The 22,306-nt window shown below is 27.3% G+C and overlaps 3 protein-coding genes and 1 long non-coding RNA gene across 5 annotated transcripts; 3 read left to right on the top strand and 1 right to left on the bottom strand.

Moving 5' to 3' along the window:
• Positions 1–233: 233 nt before the first annotated feature.
• On the top strand, positions 234–5,264 carry twr (signal peptidase complex catalytic subunit SEC11 homolog C twr). Of its 2 annotated transcripts, XM_089220549.1 has the most exons (7): positions 234–252; positions 329–452; positions 535–644; positions 789–938; positions 1,005–1,182; positions 4,045–4,980; positions 5,115–5,264. In XM_089220549.1, exons 2-6 carry the CDS (start codon positions 405–407, stop codon positions 4,093–4,095), a joined length of 537 nt encoding a protein of 178 aa, XP_089076675.1. In that variant the 5' UTR covers positions 234–252; positions 329–404; the 3' UTR covers positions 4,096–4,980; positions 5,115–5,264. The 2 variants fall into 2 exon arrangements, with proteins under 2 accessions (XP_089076675.1, XP_015364765.1); XM_015509279.2 differs by lacking the exon at positions 234–252 and having other exon boundaries at positions 268–452.
• Positions 5,265–5,657: 393 nt separating this feature from the next.
• LOC107162332 (uncharacterized) lies at positions 5,658–13,230 on the top strand. The gene is made up of 4 exons (XM_089220121.1): positions 5,658–5,813; positions 5,868–6,755; positions 11,682–12,129; positions 12,835–13,230. Exons 1-4 carry the CDS (start codon positions 5,658–5,660, stop codon positions 13,110–13,112), a joined length of 1,770 nt encoding a protein of 589 aa, XP_089076247.1. The 3' UTR covers positions 13,113–13,230.
• LOC149058910 (uncharacterized) lies at positions 13,167–15,836 on the bottom strand. The gene is made up of 3 exons (XR_016190366.1): positions 15,753–15,836; positions 15,260–15,409; positions 13,167–13,546 (listed from the first exon to the last, which is right to left on the bottom strand). It is a non-coding gene; the product is annotated as an uncharacterized LOC149058910 (long non-coding RNA).
• Positions 15,837–16,228: 392 nt separating this feature from the next.
• On the top strand, positions 16,229–21,726 carry LOC107172229 (uncharacterized). The gene is made up of 8 exons (XM_089220762.1): positions 16,229–16,547; positions 16,644–16,801; positions 17,647–17,800; positions 17,954–18,517; positions 18,619–18,686; positions 18,757–18,979; positions 19,058–19,166; positions 19,751–21,726. The coding sequence occupies exons 1-8, from the start codon at positions 16,487–16,489 to the stop codon at positions 19,944–19,946; spliced, it is 1,533 nt and encodes a 510-aa protein (XP_089076888.1). The 5' UTR covers positions 16,229–16,486; the 3' UTR covers positions 19,947–21,726.
• Positions 21,727–22,306: the final 580 nt, after the last annotated feature.

Here is a 22,306-nt window from a genome sequence, read left to right as displayed (position 1 = left end):
ACTCGGATAGCGACCGCCGGCTTAGAGTTGAGCGCTAGTGTTGATAAGAACCGAAATTCCCTCGTCCCCCGCACAATCTTAATATTAAGGTGTACTCGTATCAACATTCGTTTCCACTGTTTCCAGTCCTGACGTGTATCTCAGTAAGTTCGTGTATAAGACCCATAGAGTATTACTCTATGATAAGACCACGGTCCGAGATAACGTGATAAGTAAAATGTCCGGCACAACTTCGTAGCTAACTTCTTGCTAGTAAATAATCTAAGAATGACGTGTTACGCGGTGTTCAATTTTTATTTTAAATAAATTGCCTGTTCGTTCTGTTTAGGTACATTTAACAAAGTTCTTTTTCAAATTTCAACTTATACAATTTTGTATTTTAAGTTGCTTTACCAACATTCACGATGTTTGACGGATTTCTAGATGATTTAAAACGCATGAATAAACGACAAGTAATGGAAAACAATTATGTTATATTATTTTTACAAAATAGCATAACTTTTCAATTTTCTTAATATATCATTATGGCTTTAGTTTCTCTATCAAGTATTGAGTTTTGGAATGATTGTTTCATCTGCATTAATGATATGGAAAGGTTTAATGGTTTTTACTGGTAGCGAGAGTCCAATTGTTGTTGTTTTAAGGTAAATATACATACTTTTTTCAAACATTTAAAATGTTATTTATATATTATCTTAAATAATAGCTAGTTTATTAAACACTTTAAATATTTTTAGTTACTCCTTGTATTTACTTGCATAAATTCAAATATGAAAAATATTTTACAGTGGTAGTATGGAACCAGCCTTTCACCGAGGGGATCTATTATTCCTCACTAACTATGAAGAAGAACCAGTCAGAGTTGGTGAAATAGTCGTGTTTAAAATTGAAGGACGTGATATTCCTATTGTTCACAGGGTTTTAAAACTACACGAAAAGTTAGTTTGATTTAAAAATTATAATTTAAAAAAATTAGCTATATTAATGTTTTTTTTTTTTTTTAGAAATAATGGCACAATTAAATTTTTAACCAAAGGTGACAACAATAGTGTAGATGATAGAGGATTGTATGCTCCTGGTCAACAGTGGCTAGAAAAATCTGATATGGTTGGCAGAGCTAGAGGATTTTTACCATATGTTGGAATGGTTACAATTTTAATGAACGAGTATCCTAAAGTCAAAGTATGTATTAGGTTTTATTTCATTAAAATTAATTGCTAACTTGGTGATTTTTTATCAATTCTTTTAAACAATATTTGAATTCAAAATTCCCCATATGATTAAAAAAAAAAAAGTAGGAAAGTTCTTTACTGTATAATAGATTTGAGTATATCTGATAATTAAGTAAATCACTAATGGATTTGTTTAATATAAATTTATTGATAAATCAATGAAAAATAATTATTCTTTGCAGGATATTTTATATGTTACTAGCTGATTCCAGTGCACTTCTTGCCCTTGAGAATACAAACTCTATATGATTCAAAATTTGTGTTTAATTTGTTGTGTAATAACCAATTAGCGTTTTTCAAAACTTACCGTGACAAATTCCCATGGATTTGCCATATACAAAATATCAATTAAAACTTTTAACACACGCGAGACATTAAAACAAATAATAATAAATTCAAGGATTATAATTTATTTCACACTAATATTATTATTATTATTGAAAGTAATAGCAATCATCTATAAACAAAAATTTCCATCGTTAATCTCAAAATGTCTGTTTGAGTACCTCCCCGGGTTGGCCTATCACTTTTTAACTTAGCCTATCTTCAATCCATAGGTCTAATACATCTCTGTACCAAATTTTGTCGCAATCAGTCTTATCCGTTTAGGAATGTATAAAGGAACAAACAGACAGAAATCCATTTTTATATAGGTAGATAGAAGATAGATTATTAATGGATCAAATATTATTACATTATTTAAAGCTTACCTGGTGAACTATTATAACATATTATACGTTAAAACCTTCCCAGAGACGTGAACAATTCTAGACCAACTAAAATAACTATAAAAGTAATAAGTACAAAGAAGAAAAAAAATGTGAAAACAATGAAAAAAGTTTGGGCCATCAAAACTGGTTTAAACTTGAGACACTCAGTACATTATTCCTACTGAAGTGCCACTGTGTCAGAATTTTCAGTACATGGCAATAATTTGACGGTTTTTTAAATAGCAAATTTGTAAATTTCTTTTAAATTCTTAAGTTCCAACTCTTCAGCTTTCTAATATTAGTATAGATTTACATTTTCATTAGTATTTGATTAATTATTTTACTGTATAATAATGCGCTGTGGATATATACCTGACATAATATGTTATCGTATATTAAGAGTATGTTACAGTAGAATTTGTTGTCTACATCTTACCAGTGCGTAATATAGCAAATTTACGCTCAGCAGAACACTTGTAGCTCCTTTAGTTTAAAAATTACAGTGAATCGACCTATTATGAAACTTGATGGCAAGAACATTATCTGTGTTTGTACGTTGGTTTTTTACGATAATTCAATTTTTAAGTGAGTTATGAGCATATTATATACAGTACATTAAAAATGCCCATAACTCACTTAAAAATTGAATTATCGTAAAAAACCAACGTACAAACACAGATAATGTTCTTACCATCAAGTTTCATAATAGGTCGATTCACTGTAATTTTTAAACTAAAGGAGCTACAAGTGTTCTGCTGAGCGTAAATTTGCTATATTACGCACGGGTAAGACGAAGATAACAAATAGCATTGTTACGTACTCTTAATAACACCAATGTTAGGTAGTAGATATTTATTGGATATTGTTTGTTGTTAAAATATATAAATATATTTAACCCGTTGACTGCCATGCAGCCGCCGGCGGCCTCAAGAATATTTATCATGGGTACGCCAAAGAAATTGTTCAGTGTCATTATAAATTTGTATTTGAATATATACTATTGAACTTGAAAAAAAATTAAAAATACAAAAAAAAATGTTAAAATTATGTTTATTACATCAAAAAAATTGCAATTATTCCCACTACGCCACAGCATATTTTCAAGATCATTATTGTAGCACCACAGAAAAATTAATAATATAAATCCAAATTAATTTACGGCAGTCCGCGGCCGTATGGCCTTCTATGAATAATATGGTGCAGCAGCCGGCGGTCTAAAAATTATCAATACCTAATTATTATTATACGGATGCCGACAGCCACATGGCAGTCAACGTGTTAAAACACATGATAATATGTATTACAGTTTATGGATAGTGACTTGCTTTTGGTGATTTTATAGCATAGAAAATTATCATCAAACAAATAAAATGTTAACGATTGGTCAGTTATTCAAGTAGTACTCCAACTTTCAAAGCGAGTTTGAAAATTACAAATGCTTTTTTTTATGATTTTTCTACGAGCCACTGTTGTACATTAAATGTAACTCGTTGAAATTACCCGAAGAAACATGAATTTGTTCCAGATAGTTTAAAATATTATTTTATTAAGTTTATCTGCATTGATGCCGGTATTTTCAAAAAAAGTAAAAAAAAAATTTGACGGTTATGTAATTATTACTATAAATTATAATATTATCATCAATATGGTCGACTGATGAGCTTCTACTATCAATCTGACCATGGTTGGGCGCTTACGATAATCTCTACCATGGTTGGGTGTATATCCATACCCATAATAGTGATCTATGTTATGACTAAAAGTTTCATATCACTGCATTCAATTATTTTTGAATAACTTAAGGTGTCTGAGTAAAAGTTGTTTCTTTTTCATTTAAATATATAATTTTGTTGAAATTGATAACTTAAATTGTCTATAAATAAAATTGTCCCTGTGTAATTTTGATAATACTAGAATGCTGTAAGAACTACCTATGAAAAAAATTGAAATGAATTTCAAATTTTAGATAATGAAATAAAACTGGACATTGTATGTTTTCTTAAATGCTAAAAATAATTAATAAATGTACATTTTTATTTAATTATTATTTAATATTTTGTAATTACTAATTTGTATGTCACTCAATTAATTTATTTTTTCAGTTTGCTGTTTTAGCATGTCTTGGACTATATGTACTAGTTCATCGTGAATAAACCTTAAATCAATTTGTGTTGAGCAAAAAGAAAATATGGAATTCTTTAACTTGTTAATTTAAATTCATGTGATGTGTGTTTATTGAGGACTGCTAAGCTTTTCTTATTCTTAAATATTTTGTGTTATTCAATTACTAAAAGCGGATTATTACAATTTTTTCCTATCAAGCCAAACTTAAAAAACTATTTATGTGGTTCAAATATATTATTTAAATTACATTTAAATCTCAAATATTAAAATAAAAATAATTTGTTGTTGTACATAATTTAATTATTATTATAAATTGCAATTTATTATTAGGAAACATTATATATTTTCAATTAAGAACTACTATGTTAATTTGTATGATTTTAGTATATTATTAATATTAAATTATGATTATTATAGTTATTCTAAACATTAAAAAAAAATAGTTTTCTAGTCGTTCGAAATAAATTACTGAAAACTAATAAAAAAAATACTACATGTATAATAATAAGTAATATAAATATTTTATTTATTTAACTTTAAATTTTCTTTCAATGTCAATAAAGTAATAGGCATTTGATGTGTTCAATTTTAAATAATAAATGGTATCAATAACTTACAAGGTTGTTAATTTGAATATTTTAATTTGTATAATTTTTAATTTTTCTCACAATACCTTATATTTTTAATCAATAAATCCCTAATGATCATTTATTTTTATTATTGAAATTGTTGTTTTTATATAATTTATTTTTGTTTAATATTATATTTTTAGTTGAAACCCCCCTTTTTTTAAATAATACTAAACAGTATATGATAGATAACAGACCAAATCGCCAAATTATTATGCTGTGTTAACTATAAGCTAATTAATAATTATTAAACTAGTTATTATGGGTTTGGAAGGTGTGTAATAAGTTACAGTTTTTTTTTTTTTTTTTTTTTTTATTTAAAATTAAGCCGCAACAACAAAGATTATTGGCTGAAGTTAAATTTAACATAAGGTGATAAAGGATGGATATTTATACAATTCAAGCTTGGGGTGTGAAAGTTTACAGTTTTTGTATACAGTAGAAACAAGGTTAGTGATTATTCTCTATCTATCTGAGAAAATGGTAAAGAAGATATTTTTAATGAATTCTTTGTATAGAAATTAATCAAAGGCAGCATTAAAACCTTTCATCTTTGTGTTTTGTATTAATTTTCTTGTTACAATCTTTATATTTTGATGGATGAGCACCATTGCTAGGTTACATGATCAATTTTCATTTCTTAAATCATACATTTTCCAAATGTAATACACAATTTTATGTTTGGTTTTATCTAGGTTATGTGATTATTAGTCAATACCTCCAAATAATATTTTTCTATGAATTTAAAATGGTCAAGCAATAATTGCATCAACTATGAATAATGTATAAAACCAAATTTAAAATATTCATTTTTTGTAAGTTAATTAAAATTGAATGTGCGAGTGTTTTTTAACATGAACATTTTTATATTTTATAGAATTTGGTTGTCATAGAAAAATATTTCTTTAATTTAATTTATATTATAGAATTTTAATTTAATTTAAACTATTTGTGAAATAAAAATGGCATTTAACCAAGATATTGAATGGGAATATATACCTGTAGAAACAGCTGATGAAATTATGTTATGTGGAGATGTGGTAGAGAGTAAACGTCTAAAGAATTGGAACAAATGGCTTAAAATAAGAAAACAACAACATAAACACCTTGGTTTAATGGTAAATATTTGACTGTATTATAAATGAATACAATTTAAAAAATACAGTTTACAGGTGTGCCGTAGTTCTACATCATTGTTAATGAATGACTCTGATAAATTCAGATCAAAAGTTGAATGTAAATGGTTAGTTGATATAGCACTCAAATTAAAAGCCAATAAGAAATATCATACAGATTTTTCTGATTCTGTTGATAGAGAAATAAAAAAATTTACTAGTGTATATATACCAGATGTAATACATTCTGAAAAAGGATTATCGGGCATTTGGAAAGATGCTCGCTTTGATTTGCAAACACCTAATAAAGAGTTGATTTACAATGAATTAAATACTTTGAAAAGTTTAATACCTTTTAAAAGTCCTGAAAAATTAGCTATTATTGGGGAAAATATTCTTAAAAAAGCTATGAAACATAAATTTGATTACAAAGGAACTATTCCATCAGTTTATGTTGAGTCTGCTCATAAGACAAATAATTATTGTAATTTTCCATTAATTTTCATTAGAGTAAATGATTATATAATAAAATCAATTGATGACAGCACTAAATGCATGACAATTAAGTTAAAAACAAAATCAAAACCAATTAATATCGTAAAAATAAATGAAGATTCTTGGGATGAGATAACAGTGGAAAACTGTGGTCAAATAAGTATTTGCTATAAATGGATAAAAGAAGAACATACAACTACAAAATATGATGGCATTTTAAAAGAAAAACCAAAAGAATGTTTTTTTTTTGATACCAGGACCAATATTTTGGGTCCTGGTCAAATTAAACGTTTAACAGTTTTATTCAGACCTACACAAACTGGGCCTTACAGAGAAATGTGGTTTTTACAATTATACATTCAGGGAAGATTAGACTATATAGCTAGAATTAATGTACCTTTACAAGGATGTGCTATTTACTATGAAGATAATCTATCATCTATTCTAAAAGTAAGTAGGTACCTACTCACTTATGTACCTATTACTCTAGAAAAATCAGTTTTTTCAATTTTTAAAAACTTGTAATTGACATGGCGAGTAGGTAAAAAATTTGCATACCTACATCAATATTCAGTGATGAATATCATTTTATCTACACGTGAACATGATTTAAGATATAGGTATCTTTAATCGTGCTGATGAACCATTCTGTGAAAGTCCCACCAGTGAAAATTCCACTTCGGAGATTTACCTATATGTCGTTAACTTTCTTTCTTTTTACTTTGTAATCTCGTGTCGTTGTAAAGTTAGGTACTGTGTTTTGACATTTTTAAGATTCCGAAGTAGCATTATCGAGGGTGGAAATTTTTAATGTTAGTTCATGGCATAGGCGTAACATGGCTGAGACGAATAGCAGCAACTACCCCCCCCTCCTCCCCCACAAACTCAACTATAATATTAGTTAATTGCAAGCTGTTCTAAGGTAGTCAGGCGCATAGCAAACTCATACCTAATATTATGTACGTTTGCCACACATATACAGCTAAATATAATTGCATATTAATATAGTGAGGATCGCAAAAATTATTTTTACCTCCAAGTGAAAGATTCCAAGTAATGGCTATTGTTCATTTAGTTCTGAAGGGTTAAGTAAATTTAAAAATTCAATCGGATAGTGAATTTCTTCATCTATATTTACGACTGTGTCTGCGGACACTAACATAGCTCATAGGTATACTTAGTTTTATATTCAGTGCTAATTTTTTGTGGAACTATTTTGTCGAGTTCCTGTGTGATTTGATTTTTGTAGTTACTATAGTAGTATAGTCTATATAATACATTTAAAAATCCAATCGGTACCTTTTTATATTAGATCATATAATACCTTGATAAACAAATAACAATGAATGACTTGATTGGATTCAAGTTTCTAAGCTACCTATTCAACATATTTTTATGTTGATATTCATAAGTTGATCTGTCACTATAAACTAAAGAACATGTGCAAATTGTTCTAAATTTTGGTTTCCTCAATTATGTACCTACTTGCATATTAATTGTCAGTTGAAGTCTATTTCGACATGTTTCAAAACGAGACCTTATACTAAATTACTAATAGACAAGAAATGAGTCTATGGAAATTGGCAAAAAAATGGTAGTTACCAAGTTTACTCATATGTATGCCATACAGTGTGGGGTAGTACAGAAAGGTATTTATATATCTATATATAGATCAAGGTCGCCCTTTGGGGGGGCAAGGGAGGGACAAGTCCCCTCCCCTGGAAAATGTCGAAAATCTTGAAAAATTGTTAACTGTGATCAGAATCTATTTATTTAAATAGAATTTAAAAATTTAATTTAATATAATAAGAAAATCTGTAATTTGTTTATGAAAAATCGGTTTATTTAGTTTGGCAAATCAGGTTATCAGCTATAAATAACAACACGCTTTTTCCTTTCTATTATATGGATAGTTATCAATTCTTAAAATATTTTTATATTGCCACAAATACCTTCCTGCCTCGTGGCCATTACTTTTTATAAATAGATTGAAAAATTAAAATGTTGTCCCCCTCTTGAGAATTTTACTATGGGGGCGCCCTTGATATAGATTATTGTATTTTGTCGTAAAAACAGCTTATACACCACTGAAATATGTTTTACTGTGGTCCTTAATGCTGTTCTTTTTCACTTTACTTGTCTAGTGCCTATAATAAGGTCTATGTTATCCAAACTTATATTTTTCATAGGTACCTACCAACACAATTTTATAATATTTGAAAAGTGAAAATGTACCTTTATGCAGTGCTGTGCTAAATTTTATTGACGCCCGGGGGCAATAATATTTAGCCACTCTATTAAACACACATATTTAAACATTTACCGACCTTTAAAATGTTATAAAACTTGCCACTCTAGGCCCTAAATTACTTTTTGTCGGCCGTATATCATTTGCACATCGTCTATTTACCAGTCCAAAAAATATCGTACATCGTTTGCGCATCATCGATAGATTATTGTTTACGCAGTCTGTTTACCTGCACCAAATAATCGTACATAAAATGCGCATCAATATTCTGAACAATAAAAAGGTATAAAAATGGTATTACATGATGTATAATTAATAATAATTAATATTATGTAGAGAAAATGAATAATAAAAGATTTTTAAACTTAAAAATAAAAATAATAAACATTAATTTAAGTTCAAATTTTGACAAAATTCATTAAAAAGTCGAAAATTTGATTCTAAAACATTACATTGGTATTCAAATATGGGGGATGGCCAAACCCTCAAACATTCGCCCCATCCAATCTTTCCAAAACATTGCCCTACGTACTTTAACTGGTGCTCCATGGTACATGACAAACCTTTCACTTCACAACGACCTCAAAGTTACTAATGTCAATGACTACGCCAAAATTCACTACCCACCATTTCCACTCCCAACTCAACTCCAGTACTAATCCTCTCATTAAAGATATGGCTTCACTGCATATCCCAGGCAACCCCCCTCGCAGGCTCAAACGAAATTGGAATCGAGATCTCCTTAAGTGATCTAAATCCAACTATAAGTTCTTAGGTGTTACCAATGGGTGACTTCCTTAAAAGTTGTTGTTTTTTTAAAAAAAAAACTATGTATATATTCTATATCAAAATTACTAAATGTGCTTGTTGTACAGATTGTTTTTGAATAAAAAAAAAAAAAAAAAAAAAAAAAAAACATTACATTATATTTGGTATCACATTATACCTATGCAATATTTGAAAATTTAATTTATGTGAATATTATTTAGAGAATTTAAAATCAATGTTATAAAACAACTTGCGCTTTGGGTGTACATTTTAGATTTTTAGATTCTGAGCGGAGCGATGAATGTATTGATTTTACCATGATGTGTGTTTTTTTTTTTTTTTTTTTTGTGTCTGTCATCACGTTTTGGGGCAGTAAAAATGCTTCGATTTTTGACTTCAGTACCTCGTTCGATCAGAAAGTGAATCTAGTTGGTACTTTGGGGGGTCAAAAGTAAAACATTCTTAATACTTTTCTAAATAATTGAGAAAAACAAACTAAAAATTAAGGGAAAAACGGGAAATTTTACGCACACTCATTTTTCGACAAAATCGATTTTGGTTTTTGATGTAACTTTAAAACAAATGACCATAGATACATGAAATTTTCACCTAATGTTTATATAAGTATATTCTATCCACCATGCAATTTTCAAAAAATTTCGACTTAAGTTGAACTATTCATAGGCATTTCAAATTTTCGATCATAATTAGTTTTTTTTAAATTAATATCGATAAAAATTTATTTGTTGGGTATAAAAGCTTGAAAATTTAATACAAGGCTCTTAACATATTGTTACAATAGCAGTTGAAAAATAAAAGAAATTCATAGTCACAATTTTTTTTTATAAGCATTCAAAGTTTGAATTTTGACAAAATACGTAAAAATCACGAAAATTCACAAATTATTTTAAGCTAGAAATTCATAAAAATTTTTCTTTTTTAATCTAAGATTTAAAAATTTAATACAAGATTCCTTACAAGTTTTTCAATCTTTATCACAAATAAAAATTCCACCTGAAATTCAAATTAAATTTTTATGAGCATTTGAAATTTAAATTTTTACAACATTGGATTTTCACTTTTAGCGATTTCCTTATTTTGGTGTAACTCTAAAACAAATTACCACAGATACTTGAAATTTTGACTGAATGTTTATATAGGCGTGTTATATATTTGATAAAATTTTCAAAATATTTAGATTTGTTTTGAGCTGTTTACTGACATTTTAATTTTTCAACTTTTTTAGTTTTTTTTTCTATAAATATCGATAAAAATTTATTTGTTCGGTAGAAAAGCTTGAAAATTTAATAAAAGGCTTCTAACACATTGTAATAACAGAAGTTAAAAAATATTAAAAATTCGTAGGCACGAATTTTTTTTATAAGCATTTAAAATTCAAATTTTGACTAAATACGTAAAAACTACGGCAATGTTCAAATTATCTTAGATAGAAATTCATAAAAGTTTTCCTTTTTAATTCTAAGATTTGAAAGTTTAATACAAGTCTCCTAACATATTTTTACAATAGCAGTTGCAAAATAAAAGGAATACATAGTCACAATTTTTTTTTAAGCATTCAAAGTTTGAGTTTTGACAACATATTATGTAAAAATCACGAAAATACAGAAATTATTTTAAGCTAGAAATTCATAAAAAAATTCTTTTTATATCTAAGATTTGAAAATTTAATACAAGGCTCATAATATATTTTTACAATAAAAATTGAAAAATAAAAGAAATGCGTATTCACAATTTTTTTTTACAAGCATTCAAAGTTCGAATTTTGACAACATATGTAAAAATCACGAAAATTCGCAAATTATTTCAAACTAGAAATTCATAAAAAAATTTCTTTTTAAATCTAAGATTTGAAAATTTTTAATAATCTATAATATATCCTAGACAGATAAACCGTCTTCGCTCAGAATCGTTTTTTGTATACAATGATATAATATCATTGGATTCAAATTTAATTCCATCCATTACAGTAACCCACTTGTAACCTACTGTACAGCAGAGCGACATACACGACTTACCCGCTTTTTTTCATTTCTATTGTTAAATAACATTGATGCGCAAATGATATAGGACCTTTTAAACGGTCAAACGCAAATGATGTATAACTCAATAAAAATCGAACGATGCATAATATTGTCATACAAAAAAGGTTAAAATTAATAATAGTGATGCGCAAACGACAACCGGCGTTTTTGTCACCTATTGGTACGGGTCTGCCTTCAGGTACCTGCCAACTGGTAACTATAGTAAAAGTTTGCCTGTAGGCTGAAATTACTAGTAAATACTGTATAATTACACTCATCGTTTTTTTTTTTTTTATTATTAATTTTAAAAATTTTCAGCTACAAAATACTATATTATCTGAAAAAGTTAATGGATTATATGATAAATCAACCAATAAAAATCGTCAAAATTTATTTTTGGAAAATAATTCTTTTTCTTCTTTTATTAAAAAATATCATTACCATGATGAAAAGATGGAATATCTTAACCATGTATTACAAACAGAAAATACTAAGAGTATTGAAGAACTTCTATGCCAGTGTATGCTATTAAAAGAATCGCTCAAAGAAAAATACTTAGATTTGATTAGTCAAACAGCTGTTACATTATTAAAAAATGAAATTTTTTTTGAACGTAGTCTGATAACTCAACATGAATTAAATGCACATAAAACTATGTATATTACAATGGATTGTATTGATTTGATAATGAGTACTTACGAACCTGATCATTATGAAGTCTGTCAAGAACTTTATAAAAACTTTAGTGAAAATAAACCCAAATCGGGTAGGTTTTTCAAGTCATAATAATATTCATAAGTCATAAATTGAACGAGTATTTTGGTTTGTATAAACATTTACCAAGTTAAACTTTACTGTTGTTAGCATAAAACTTATTATTATAGTACATACTACATTATTACTATTTACTAGAAAGTTATAGGAGACATCTATACAATAATGATAATTATTATTAAAACGCCTTATTAAAATAATATACAATATATTCAGTGCCGGTGGAAGGCGTGTGCGACCGGCACTGATAATATTACAGCGGATCCAATTCGAGTAATATCAAAAATAATACCGCGGACCCAACTCGTGTTTTTTTTAAGGGATCAAATATCTCGGGACCCAACTCGCGTTTTCCCTCCGTGACACTGTTGGTAAAAAAATGAAAAAAGGTGTACCCTATACCGGAAAATAGAAAATATTAGATAATGGTCCGCCCGATACCTAAGTACCTATATTGGCTATTGTAGGTAAAATATTTATTCCTTCACAATAAATTTAATAATATGTAGCTCCTAGATATCTGTATAAAACAATTTAATTGGTAAGTAAGGTAGGTAACCTCGTACATATAAGACAATACAATAGGCACCTAACCATGATAAGTTTAAGTACATATTACTTTTTTCTATAGTAAGAAATAATATATTAATATTGAAAACTTTTAATTTATTTTGAAATTACGTCTAATATTGTTCAGATGATGAAATATCCGCGGTTGATATTACTATGGAACAAAAAACTGAATATGCAACAATGAGCGAAGAATGGCTTGAAATGATAAAACCCATGATTAAGAAAAGATTAGAATGGGCTGTAGAAAGAATATCAGACTATGATTTCCTTTGGCCAGAGTGTCAACATGAAAACCTTAATCCGACTGTAAAGGACGAACATACAAGAAGAATAGAACCTTATGAGCAAAAAGAGTGTAATCTTTCACTTGTTAGACAATTTTTTATAAACAAATATTTATAATTTCTAACTAATATACGAGTACGTACTATTTTTGTAAATAATGATTTGGCACTGTAAATTTTCTCATGAAAAATTGGTCTTTTAGTTATGACTGTAGCCTTCTCAGCATAGACTTAAATAAAAGGGTGTTTCATAAAAAACGCAGTTCTTGATTTTGCTATAAAATATAAATTAATTATTTTATAAGAAATACATTATTAATGATAGCCGGTAGGTACATATTGTTTCACTTTTAAGTTTTAGTTGAGGTTTAAATGTGAAATGCGATATTGTGCACACGACCTTCTCTTGAGTCGTTAACAAAAGTGAAATAACGATTAACGTTAACGAGTAACGACTCTTCCAGTTTCCAGTGAAATATCTTCAGTGCAGAACTGCAGACGTGTAGTACACCATTGACAAAGAAACAGCTGTTTTCATCCGTATCTATCTTGCTACAAAAAGAATATTGAATGTATGAGAGGCTTTGAGTTATTTTATTAGAAAAACCCGAATGGAACGACCCGAACGACATAACGAGTCTAGGCCGCAGGGATGGCAAATAAGTGGCACGCGTGAGATTTTTGATGGCACTCGAAAAACTTTCATTTGTCCATATATATTTATAGATTTTTAAGTAAAATACAATAAAGTGCACATATTAATAATATATATTTCACAACGACGTATTGTTATCTTATCTTTATTATTATAAAATATAATTTAAATGTTGTAATATAGTGGGACACTAGATTACTAGAAGTGTGTGAACAAGTTAATATTATATACCTATACCTAATCAGTTTAATGTTCATTGATCATTCAGATTCAGTTCTCATTCGTGTATTACTGTATTGAGAGAATACGACCGTGTGCGAATTGTACGTTATAATATTAATTTTTATTCAAAATGTCACATACAAAAAAACAAAAATTACACGATGTTCGAAATTTTTACCATCATGGACAATTGAATACGGCTTTATTAAATATGGAGATAAAAGCCGATGCCTTATATTTAATAATTTGTTTACATTATTTCCATTTTTACATAATTGTCTACATTATAGTCATTAATTTTTCATTTGTATTTTTCTTTGTTAGTAAAAATAATTATGGCACGGCTGAAATTTTTTTTTTAATTATGTCATAAATTGGCACGTTGAAAAATCCTATTTGCCATCCCTGGTCTAGGGTCTAGCTAACAACTAGTCCGGCTAAAATTGAAATTTTTTTGTTCTATGAAATATTATTAGAATCGTATTAATATTATCTCCTACGAATGTCGATGATTGAGAATTGAGATTTGTCACAGGATTATAGATCTTATAGTATTGATATATGAATATGATACACGCATCTAACTACACGCTCGTTATGTAATTTGTTTTATTATGTAAGTAGTAAGTACCTACCTATATATATAGGTTCTCTGTGTTTGTTTAATAATAGTTTTATATGAAATACTGTTTAATAGTAATGTTTTTTTTAATTAGGTACCTAAAAGAAACTAGGGAACTATAATCGTAATTTTTTCGTTAAATCTCAAACTTTATCAAAACTTGAAGTTGACGTTTAGATATATGAAAAATGGGACAAATAATTGGTGTTTTTAGTTAACTGTAAGAACAATATTAACGAGTATATTTTTATTAAATTTGTAGGTTTTGTTTCAGAAATAATCAAATAAACATTTCATATATAGTTGTTGATTTATTATTTTTATAAATATAAAAGAAAACTATTTACAATTTACCTATATTAACATATATAGCTGAAAGCTATTAAAATATGCATATTTGAGGGGGGGGGGGGTGATTGCCTAAATTAAAACAGTTTATGGTAAAATAAATAAGGTATAATTTAAGCTTATGCCCTCCCCCCTCATACGCCTCTGGTTTGAATTTATTTGTTAATAATGATGAAAACCTTAACATTGGCAGTAATCATGTTATTATAAATTATTTTATTTAAATTTATCTGTTTTAATAATTAGGTCCTAAATTATAGCGGTAAATTGTGTTTTTGGAGAACTTTGAAAGGGAGAGGCTAATATTTTTAACATCGATGTGAGCAGATTCCTCACAAGTCATAACGAAAAACCTGTCGATTTTTTACCGGGGTTCTTTTTCAGGGGATTTTTATTTCGTAGTTCCCGTGATACTGACCAGTGAGGCAGTGACCAATAAGTACTTTAATTTACAAAGACGCTGACGTATGAACTATGAAGTATAAATCATGAGTTAGAGCAGCGCTCGGCTAGATCAATAGCAGAGCTGCACGCGCCTCTGCCAAAATAAAAATTTGCTCCCCACTCCCTAAAAAAAAAAATTAAATGTTAACTTATTTACCTTTAAGTATATTAGTATAATTAATGTTTACTTTAAAGCTTAAGAGTTAAGTTTATTATTTTAATAAATAATAATATTAAAAATAACAACTCAGACAACAGACTCAATCAAATGTCAATTGTAAAATAAGTAGTAACCGAATAATCGTGAAAAAAAATTGAATTGAACTATTTCGAATTAGATTTTCAAATTTAATTATATACAATTTTACACCCCCATTCCTATTCCATATTTTGAGCCCCTGGGCCGTGGCAGGCGCCCACCTTTCCAGGCCCCGAGTTGTGTATATTGTAGTGATATATATTCTTACCTGAAAATCTTGATACTTTTGTACGTACCATTATCAATTTGTGGTGAAAACTAGAAAATGTTACAAGTGATAATAGAATCTATCTTTTTATCTATATCGTCATCGTGTGACATCCACCATAGACACAAGTCTATGACATCCACAGATCTATAGATCTTATAATATCTACGGTGACAACCTAAAATATTGTGGTGAACTGTAATTTTAGGGCGAAGAGTAATATTATATAATATTATATATTATATTATAATATTATATTGTTCTGTGATTATATTATATGGCTTATGCCTTATACGACTACCACTTCAACTAGCGCAATCTAACGTTTTAAATCCATGTCGTATGAAACATATGTAGAGTGATAAGTTCTGAATACAATTGATAACATCTACAATTCCCATTAAAAATATTTGCATTTCATCATATAGTTATAGTTTATACTAGTTACTATATCGTCTATATCTAATATTCGTCATACTCATATTATATATAAAATATAGTCGTATTATAGTTTTTTTCATCAAAACAATACGGTTTGTCGAGTTGTTAACTGTATCATATCTTTCTATGTTGTTTCATTGAAATTCTGTGTACTTGTATTAATTATTGAGTATTTAACATTAATTGTTTTTGTTTATTCAACATATTATTTTGTATATACCTACACTACACCTTATAAATAATACGTTTTATTTTAATTCCCCACATTCATTGTTCTGAATGCGCCATTAGTTATGATACGTAAATCAAAATGGTTCTTAGTGTTTATGATCCTATTTTTGAGTTGCATAGACGGTTAGTATTATAACAACATTTGTGTTGACAATTCATTTGATATGTGTTGATTAACTTTTGTTAATTTTAATTTTTCTAATATTATTACCTATTTAGTTTATGGTTATCAACTAATACTGAACAATAACGGTCCAGTAACTACTGGTTCAACAGTTATCTTGAATGCTACAGTTGTCGATGACAATGGCTTATGTGCTAAAGGAAGTCTGTTGTTTTACTATGAAGATGATGCATTTCCAAGTCATAAATTGGAAGTAAGTTAACATTTTAGTTAATAGTTTTATTTTTTTTACTCAAGGTACCTAGATTATTACTTGTTAGCTCTAATGTTAAACCTATACCTTATAAAATAAAGCATCTATAAAAAATCTGGTTCATCATTTTACTGTTAAGAAGTTTCTAACTCATCTAGAACTACCTATATGATTGTGCACTATTTAAGATCTGTAAATAGGTATCTAACACCTACTTAAATACAAGTATTCTTAATAAAAACAATATAAAATAGTGTACCTATTTGAGTACCCTTTGTTTGTATATGCTCTGAATTTTATAGACCAAAATTTCAGAATAATTTTTCGCAAATTTGTGAAGTGCTATCTATCTAATACTACCCTTTGATAAAAATAAATAATGAAAATAATTGTTATTACTTTGTCTTTTCATGTAGGTACCTAGTACATTAGATAAATTTATTTTTAACTTCTTTTTTTTTGTAATTGTTTATATAATTGTGTTTTTACATTTCATGTTTACATGTTTTAATTAGTCTGAGATCTCAATCCTAGGTGGCATCCCAAATGTAATTCTTAAGCTGTGTATCAGATTTTGTTTGCAATTAAAATATTTATAAAAATAATGTGTAAAGCATTTAAAGATACAAAATAATTTTTTTTTAAACATTGCAATTTTTACTATTATAATGTATACAAAAAAATATATTTATACCACATATTTTAAAATGTTTTAAAGCTTTAATAAATAAAATTAATAATTATAAATTAGTAAATGCCAAACAAACATATGATTGGTGGGTATATCATTTTTATTTATTTTTAAGCTTTGTAAATAATTTGATTTTTGGTTTTTAAACTTATAGATCAAACATAAAAATTGTGAAGCAATTTTCTGCATATCATTTAATACAACAATCGGGCCTTCAAATTATAGATATAAAGTAGATGTTTCACAAGAATTAATTCCTTTTATCTACCATCCAATTACCAGTGGTCGTGGCGAGTTAATTGTTACAGGTAATATAGTTTTATATCTTAATCATATAATTCAATAATTTTTCTGAATATAAACTTTAAGAATTAATATTAGAACAAATATATGATATGTATGTAATACTTTAAAGAATGATTAATATAAAAATTATAAATTTTAATCATTTTATATTCCAGAAAATTTGAATGGTGTACTTCAGCTATTTCAAAATAATACAAACATTTCAAAAAATTCTCCACAGACTATTTATGTATCTACTAATTTAGAAACTGTTCACCAAATTGAAATCAATGCTGCCGATTTAGAATATCTTAATAAAAGTGCCAATTCAACTTCTGTTTACTGGTTTGTTGATTGTATCTATCAAGAAAATACTACAAGTTATACATTTTCTAGTAACTATACTGAACCAGGCATTCAGCATGAAATTCTTGGCATTGTTGTAGCCAATATTCCCTCATCTATACCTACACCTCCAACTTCACCTCCACCTACAACAGAATTTACAGTCAGTCAAATTAATTCTACCAATATTAATACGACTATTGCTACTACTATATCTACACCTCCCACTACTGAAGCATCTTCTAAAACTGATGTTACATTATCTCATCATGTAATCAATTCGACATTTACTACTGAATGTCAACAAAAAAAACATGTTGATTTGTTGTTGTCTGCAGTTAAATTAGAAAACCAACAAAAATATGGATATTTTAGTCGTTCTCTGCTTACCAAAGGTAAATATTAGTATGGATTTTGAGTTAATTAATTATAAATTTGTGATCAATTTTTGAGTTTATATGAAATCTTAAAATTATAAAACCTTTCATTTATTTAGATCCAATAGCAAATGTTAAAACTCAAGGAAAAGTGTGGATACAAGAAGGCGAAATGTTAAATCTTCTGGTAATCAAAATATCATATTATAGATATTAAATGGTAATATTTATTAAATGAAACGTTAATCAATCACTAGGTAAACTGTAATGGCAGTGGCCCTTTCCGTTATTGTGCACATTATGTTGAAGGACCTTATAATGTAACTGGTAATGAATCTTGTTTATGGGATAGAAATTTAGTACAATGTCAAATGCAATTTGTTCACTATTTTCGTGAACCTACCAATTATACACTAATTGTGATTGTGGCTAATGATGTTTCAAAAATTGTAACACCTATTGGAATTAATATTTATAAAGGTAATCATTATTTCTATGAATTATTACATTACATTTTTGTTTTTTAATTATATTATTGTAATTTTTTTATATTTTCAGTACAAAAGCAGCCGCAAATATCTGTCATTGTTGTACCAGTAACTTTCAGTTCAATTGCAGTAATTATTGTTGTGTTTGGAATAGCTTATTACTTTCAAAATAGATCAAGGTACTTTTTTTTTTATTTGTTAACGTGGGGCAACATAAGCCATTGGGGGGGGGGGTTGTGGTACTGTAGTTTTTTTAACGGTGGTGGAGGGAACACGTGAGTGTTTTATGGTACGCGTCGCAGCTGATGTTTTAATCCGCCCGGCTACTACACCCCCCACGATCGAGGTACTATTAACTATTCAAACATACAAATTTATGTGTTAACTGCTCTCACCCAACTGAAAATATTTATTTGACATTGCTCATGTAATAATTTTTTTATTGGACACCAATATTATTATTAACCATGTAGATGTAGATTATTCTTTTAACTGCTTTTACAAAAGTTTCTTTTAAATATTTTTAAGTAAAGCTATACAAATATAATATCTTAATTAACAACAGTTAATGAACAATAATATTATTTAGTTCAAAAATGATTTAAGATTATATGTCATGAGTATTGTTTATAATTTATTGATACTAAATTGTTTGTGTTGTACATGTTGTTTGGGAATTAAAATTTTTCCTATAGTCATAAAAGAATTTATCTTTCATAATAATCATTAAATTATAATGAAATACCTTTATAACTTTTTATAGGTATATGGTAGAAGTAGCAGATTTTGATTTTGCCAATAACTCCGACATGGAATATAAAACATTTAGAGAACGTTTGCGTGATGCTATAACCCAAGCTATTAACCGTACACAAGACTATTCAGAGTATGATGGCAGTGAAGAACAAATTGGTAATTTGGCTACACCCCAAAATCAAAAATATGGTAGTATGCAATGACCAAACACTGTAGTCGGTCCAAAGAGATGTAATGTCTAAATGACAATACATTGGACTGACAAAATGCATTTTAATTCTATAGTGTTACTTTTTTGTTACTGTTCCTTTCAAACAAACGATTATTGAAAAATAACTTTTTGGCATTCCAAAAATTTTTGATTTAAACTTATGATTTAGGATTTTTCGTACACAATATATTATTATTTTTATTAAGATTTGTATATTAAACAATAATCATCACACTTGAATAATTGAAGTCTACCGATTATAGATTATATTTTTTAGTTTTTCAATAATAAATAAGACTTAAGTAAACATTTATACATAGGAGTATTAACAGTAATATTTTTTTTTTTTGATTTTAAAACATTTTATTTATTTAGCATTAAATTTTTTTATTATTGTCCATTTTAAATAATAAGCTTTCCAATTTAAATATTTTCTGTTTGCATCTTGAGTTTCTTTATTACATACTTTATTATAGTTACTCCATGTATTCCATTAATTTATTTGGTTGTAAATAATTTTTAGGTAGGTATTGTAAATTTTCATATTTACTTCAAACTTCTAAACCTTCACAAACTAGAACTCTAATTATACTCGTACATCACTGTTTATTTATAATTGTATGTGTTAATCTTGAAAAATGGGAACTCATTTTAGCCCATAATAATATTATTTATTAAAATCAATAAGTTTTAAATCTTTGATAATGCCAATTAATATATTATTGTTTTATTTATTTGTAATTATATTGTATAATAACTAGGATGAGTGATAAACATATAAATAAGATAATTGTTATTTTTAAATATAATAGTTCATTTTAGCTATGTATTTTGAGACATTTCAAACTAATGACAATATTTTATCTCCAAGTGTTATTCAATTTAATCATTAAACATACAAAAAATTTTGACTCCAAGACATATAATATCATTAAATTAACTATTTTTATGCTCTTCTGTATCATTTAAAATTGTATTTGATTATATTATTTACTTTGAAAACTTTTTTAATAATTTTAATTGTGAATGATATATGTTTTGTTTTGATTATTTAAATATCCTATAATAACTATGTGCCAATATTTATAGTAAGGACAATATGCCATAAAGGCAATGACAATATATGCATTATTTCTTATCCTAATTATTAATGTCTCATTTTTGGAGGTTAGACCTAAGTTAATTTCTTTAAAATGTATTATAATTATTGTACTGGATAGAAGATGATTGAATGGAACACTATTTTTAATTTAATAGTATATTCAGAGTCTAATGTGCTCAATGGTTTAATTTGTAGCTCATTAGTTAATCTTCATATAACAAATATGTTTTTTCTGTATTACATCTTGTAAAAAGTTATTTTTTTTATCATATTTTGACGTTTTCTAGTGTGATTAATTTATAAGATTGTATTTTTATTCATTAGAAATAAGGAAAAAGTCTAATAATTGTTGTAAATAGTTATATTTTATAAAATTATTGGATTTCTGAAATAGAGAATTATACAATTTTAATATTGTTACTCACATAAACTATTATTGATCAAATTATTATATTATAAAGTTCATTATTTTATTCCATTAATTGTTTTTTATTTTATCTGTTTGTGAATTATTTAAATTGTATAGAAATCATATTAAATATTGTTAGTTTAACGTTCATTGATTATCAATAAAACTTATGTACACGTCATATATTAAAAAGTTAGAATGTTACCATATTATTATATCTTCATTATAAATATTAAATAATAATATTATAGTAAACTACAACTAATGTTTACATAATTTTAATTTTTCCTTTTATTGTATAATATCTAAACATTAAATGTTAACTTCCTTTTAGTTTTTACAGACAAAACTATTCATATTAGAATGGCACCATGCACTTGCATTGTCGGCCTGGCCATGACTGTGAGGCCACGAACGTACCCAGATCCCTCGGCCTATTTGTGTCGAAGGATCATAAAAACATAATATTTCACTACTTTTAAGCATTTTTATCATTTTATAAATTAACATTTTTGGGGGCCCTTCTGATGATGTCCTTTAAGTACCACGTCAACACTGTGCACTTGTGTACTATTTTCTTAGTACATAGTAAATTTATTCACTGAAAATATAGGTAATGCGTGTTAGACACAATATTTTCATTTATCTTACTAGTACTGTCATTAGTAGTTCAGTTCTCCATAAATTCATTGTTCTTAACGTTAATCCTTTAAATTCACTATTATTATTCATCCTCTATGGATATCATCTCCTTTGTCATTAACTTCAAAAATTGATCTATACAAGCTTGACTGTATAAAATACGCCTATGAATATGTAAGTTCTCAAACATAACCATAAT

The sequence above is a fragment of the Diuraphis noxia genome, unplaced genomic scaffold (assembly GCF_037042655.1).
Source record: "Diuraphis noxia isolate RWA-SAM2 unplaced genomic scaffold, SU_Dnox_SAM2 contig0002, whole genome shotgun sequence".
NCBI classification, from domain to species: Eukaryota; Metazoa; Arthropoda; class Insecta; order Hemiptera; family Aphididae; genus Diuraphis; species Diuraphis noxia.
This window is presented reverse-complemented; position numbering and strand designations above follow the sequence as displayed.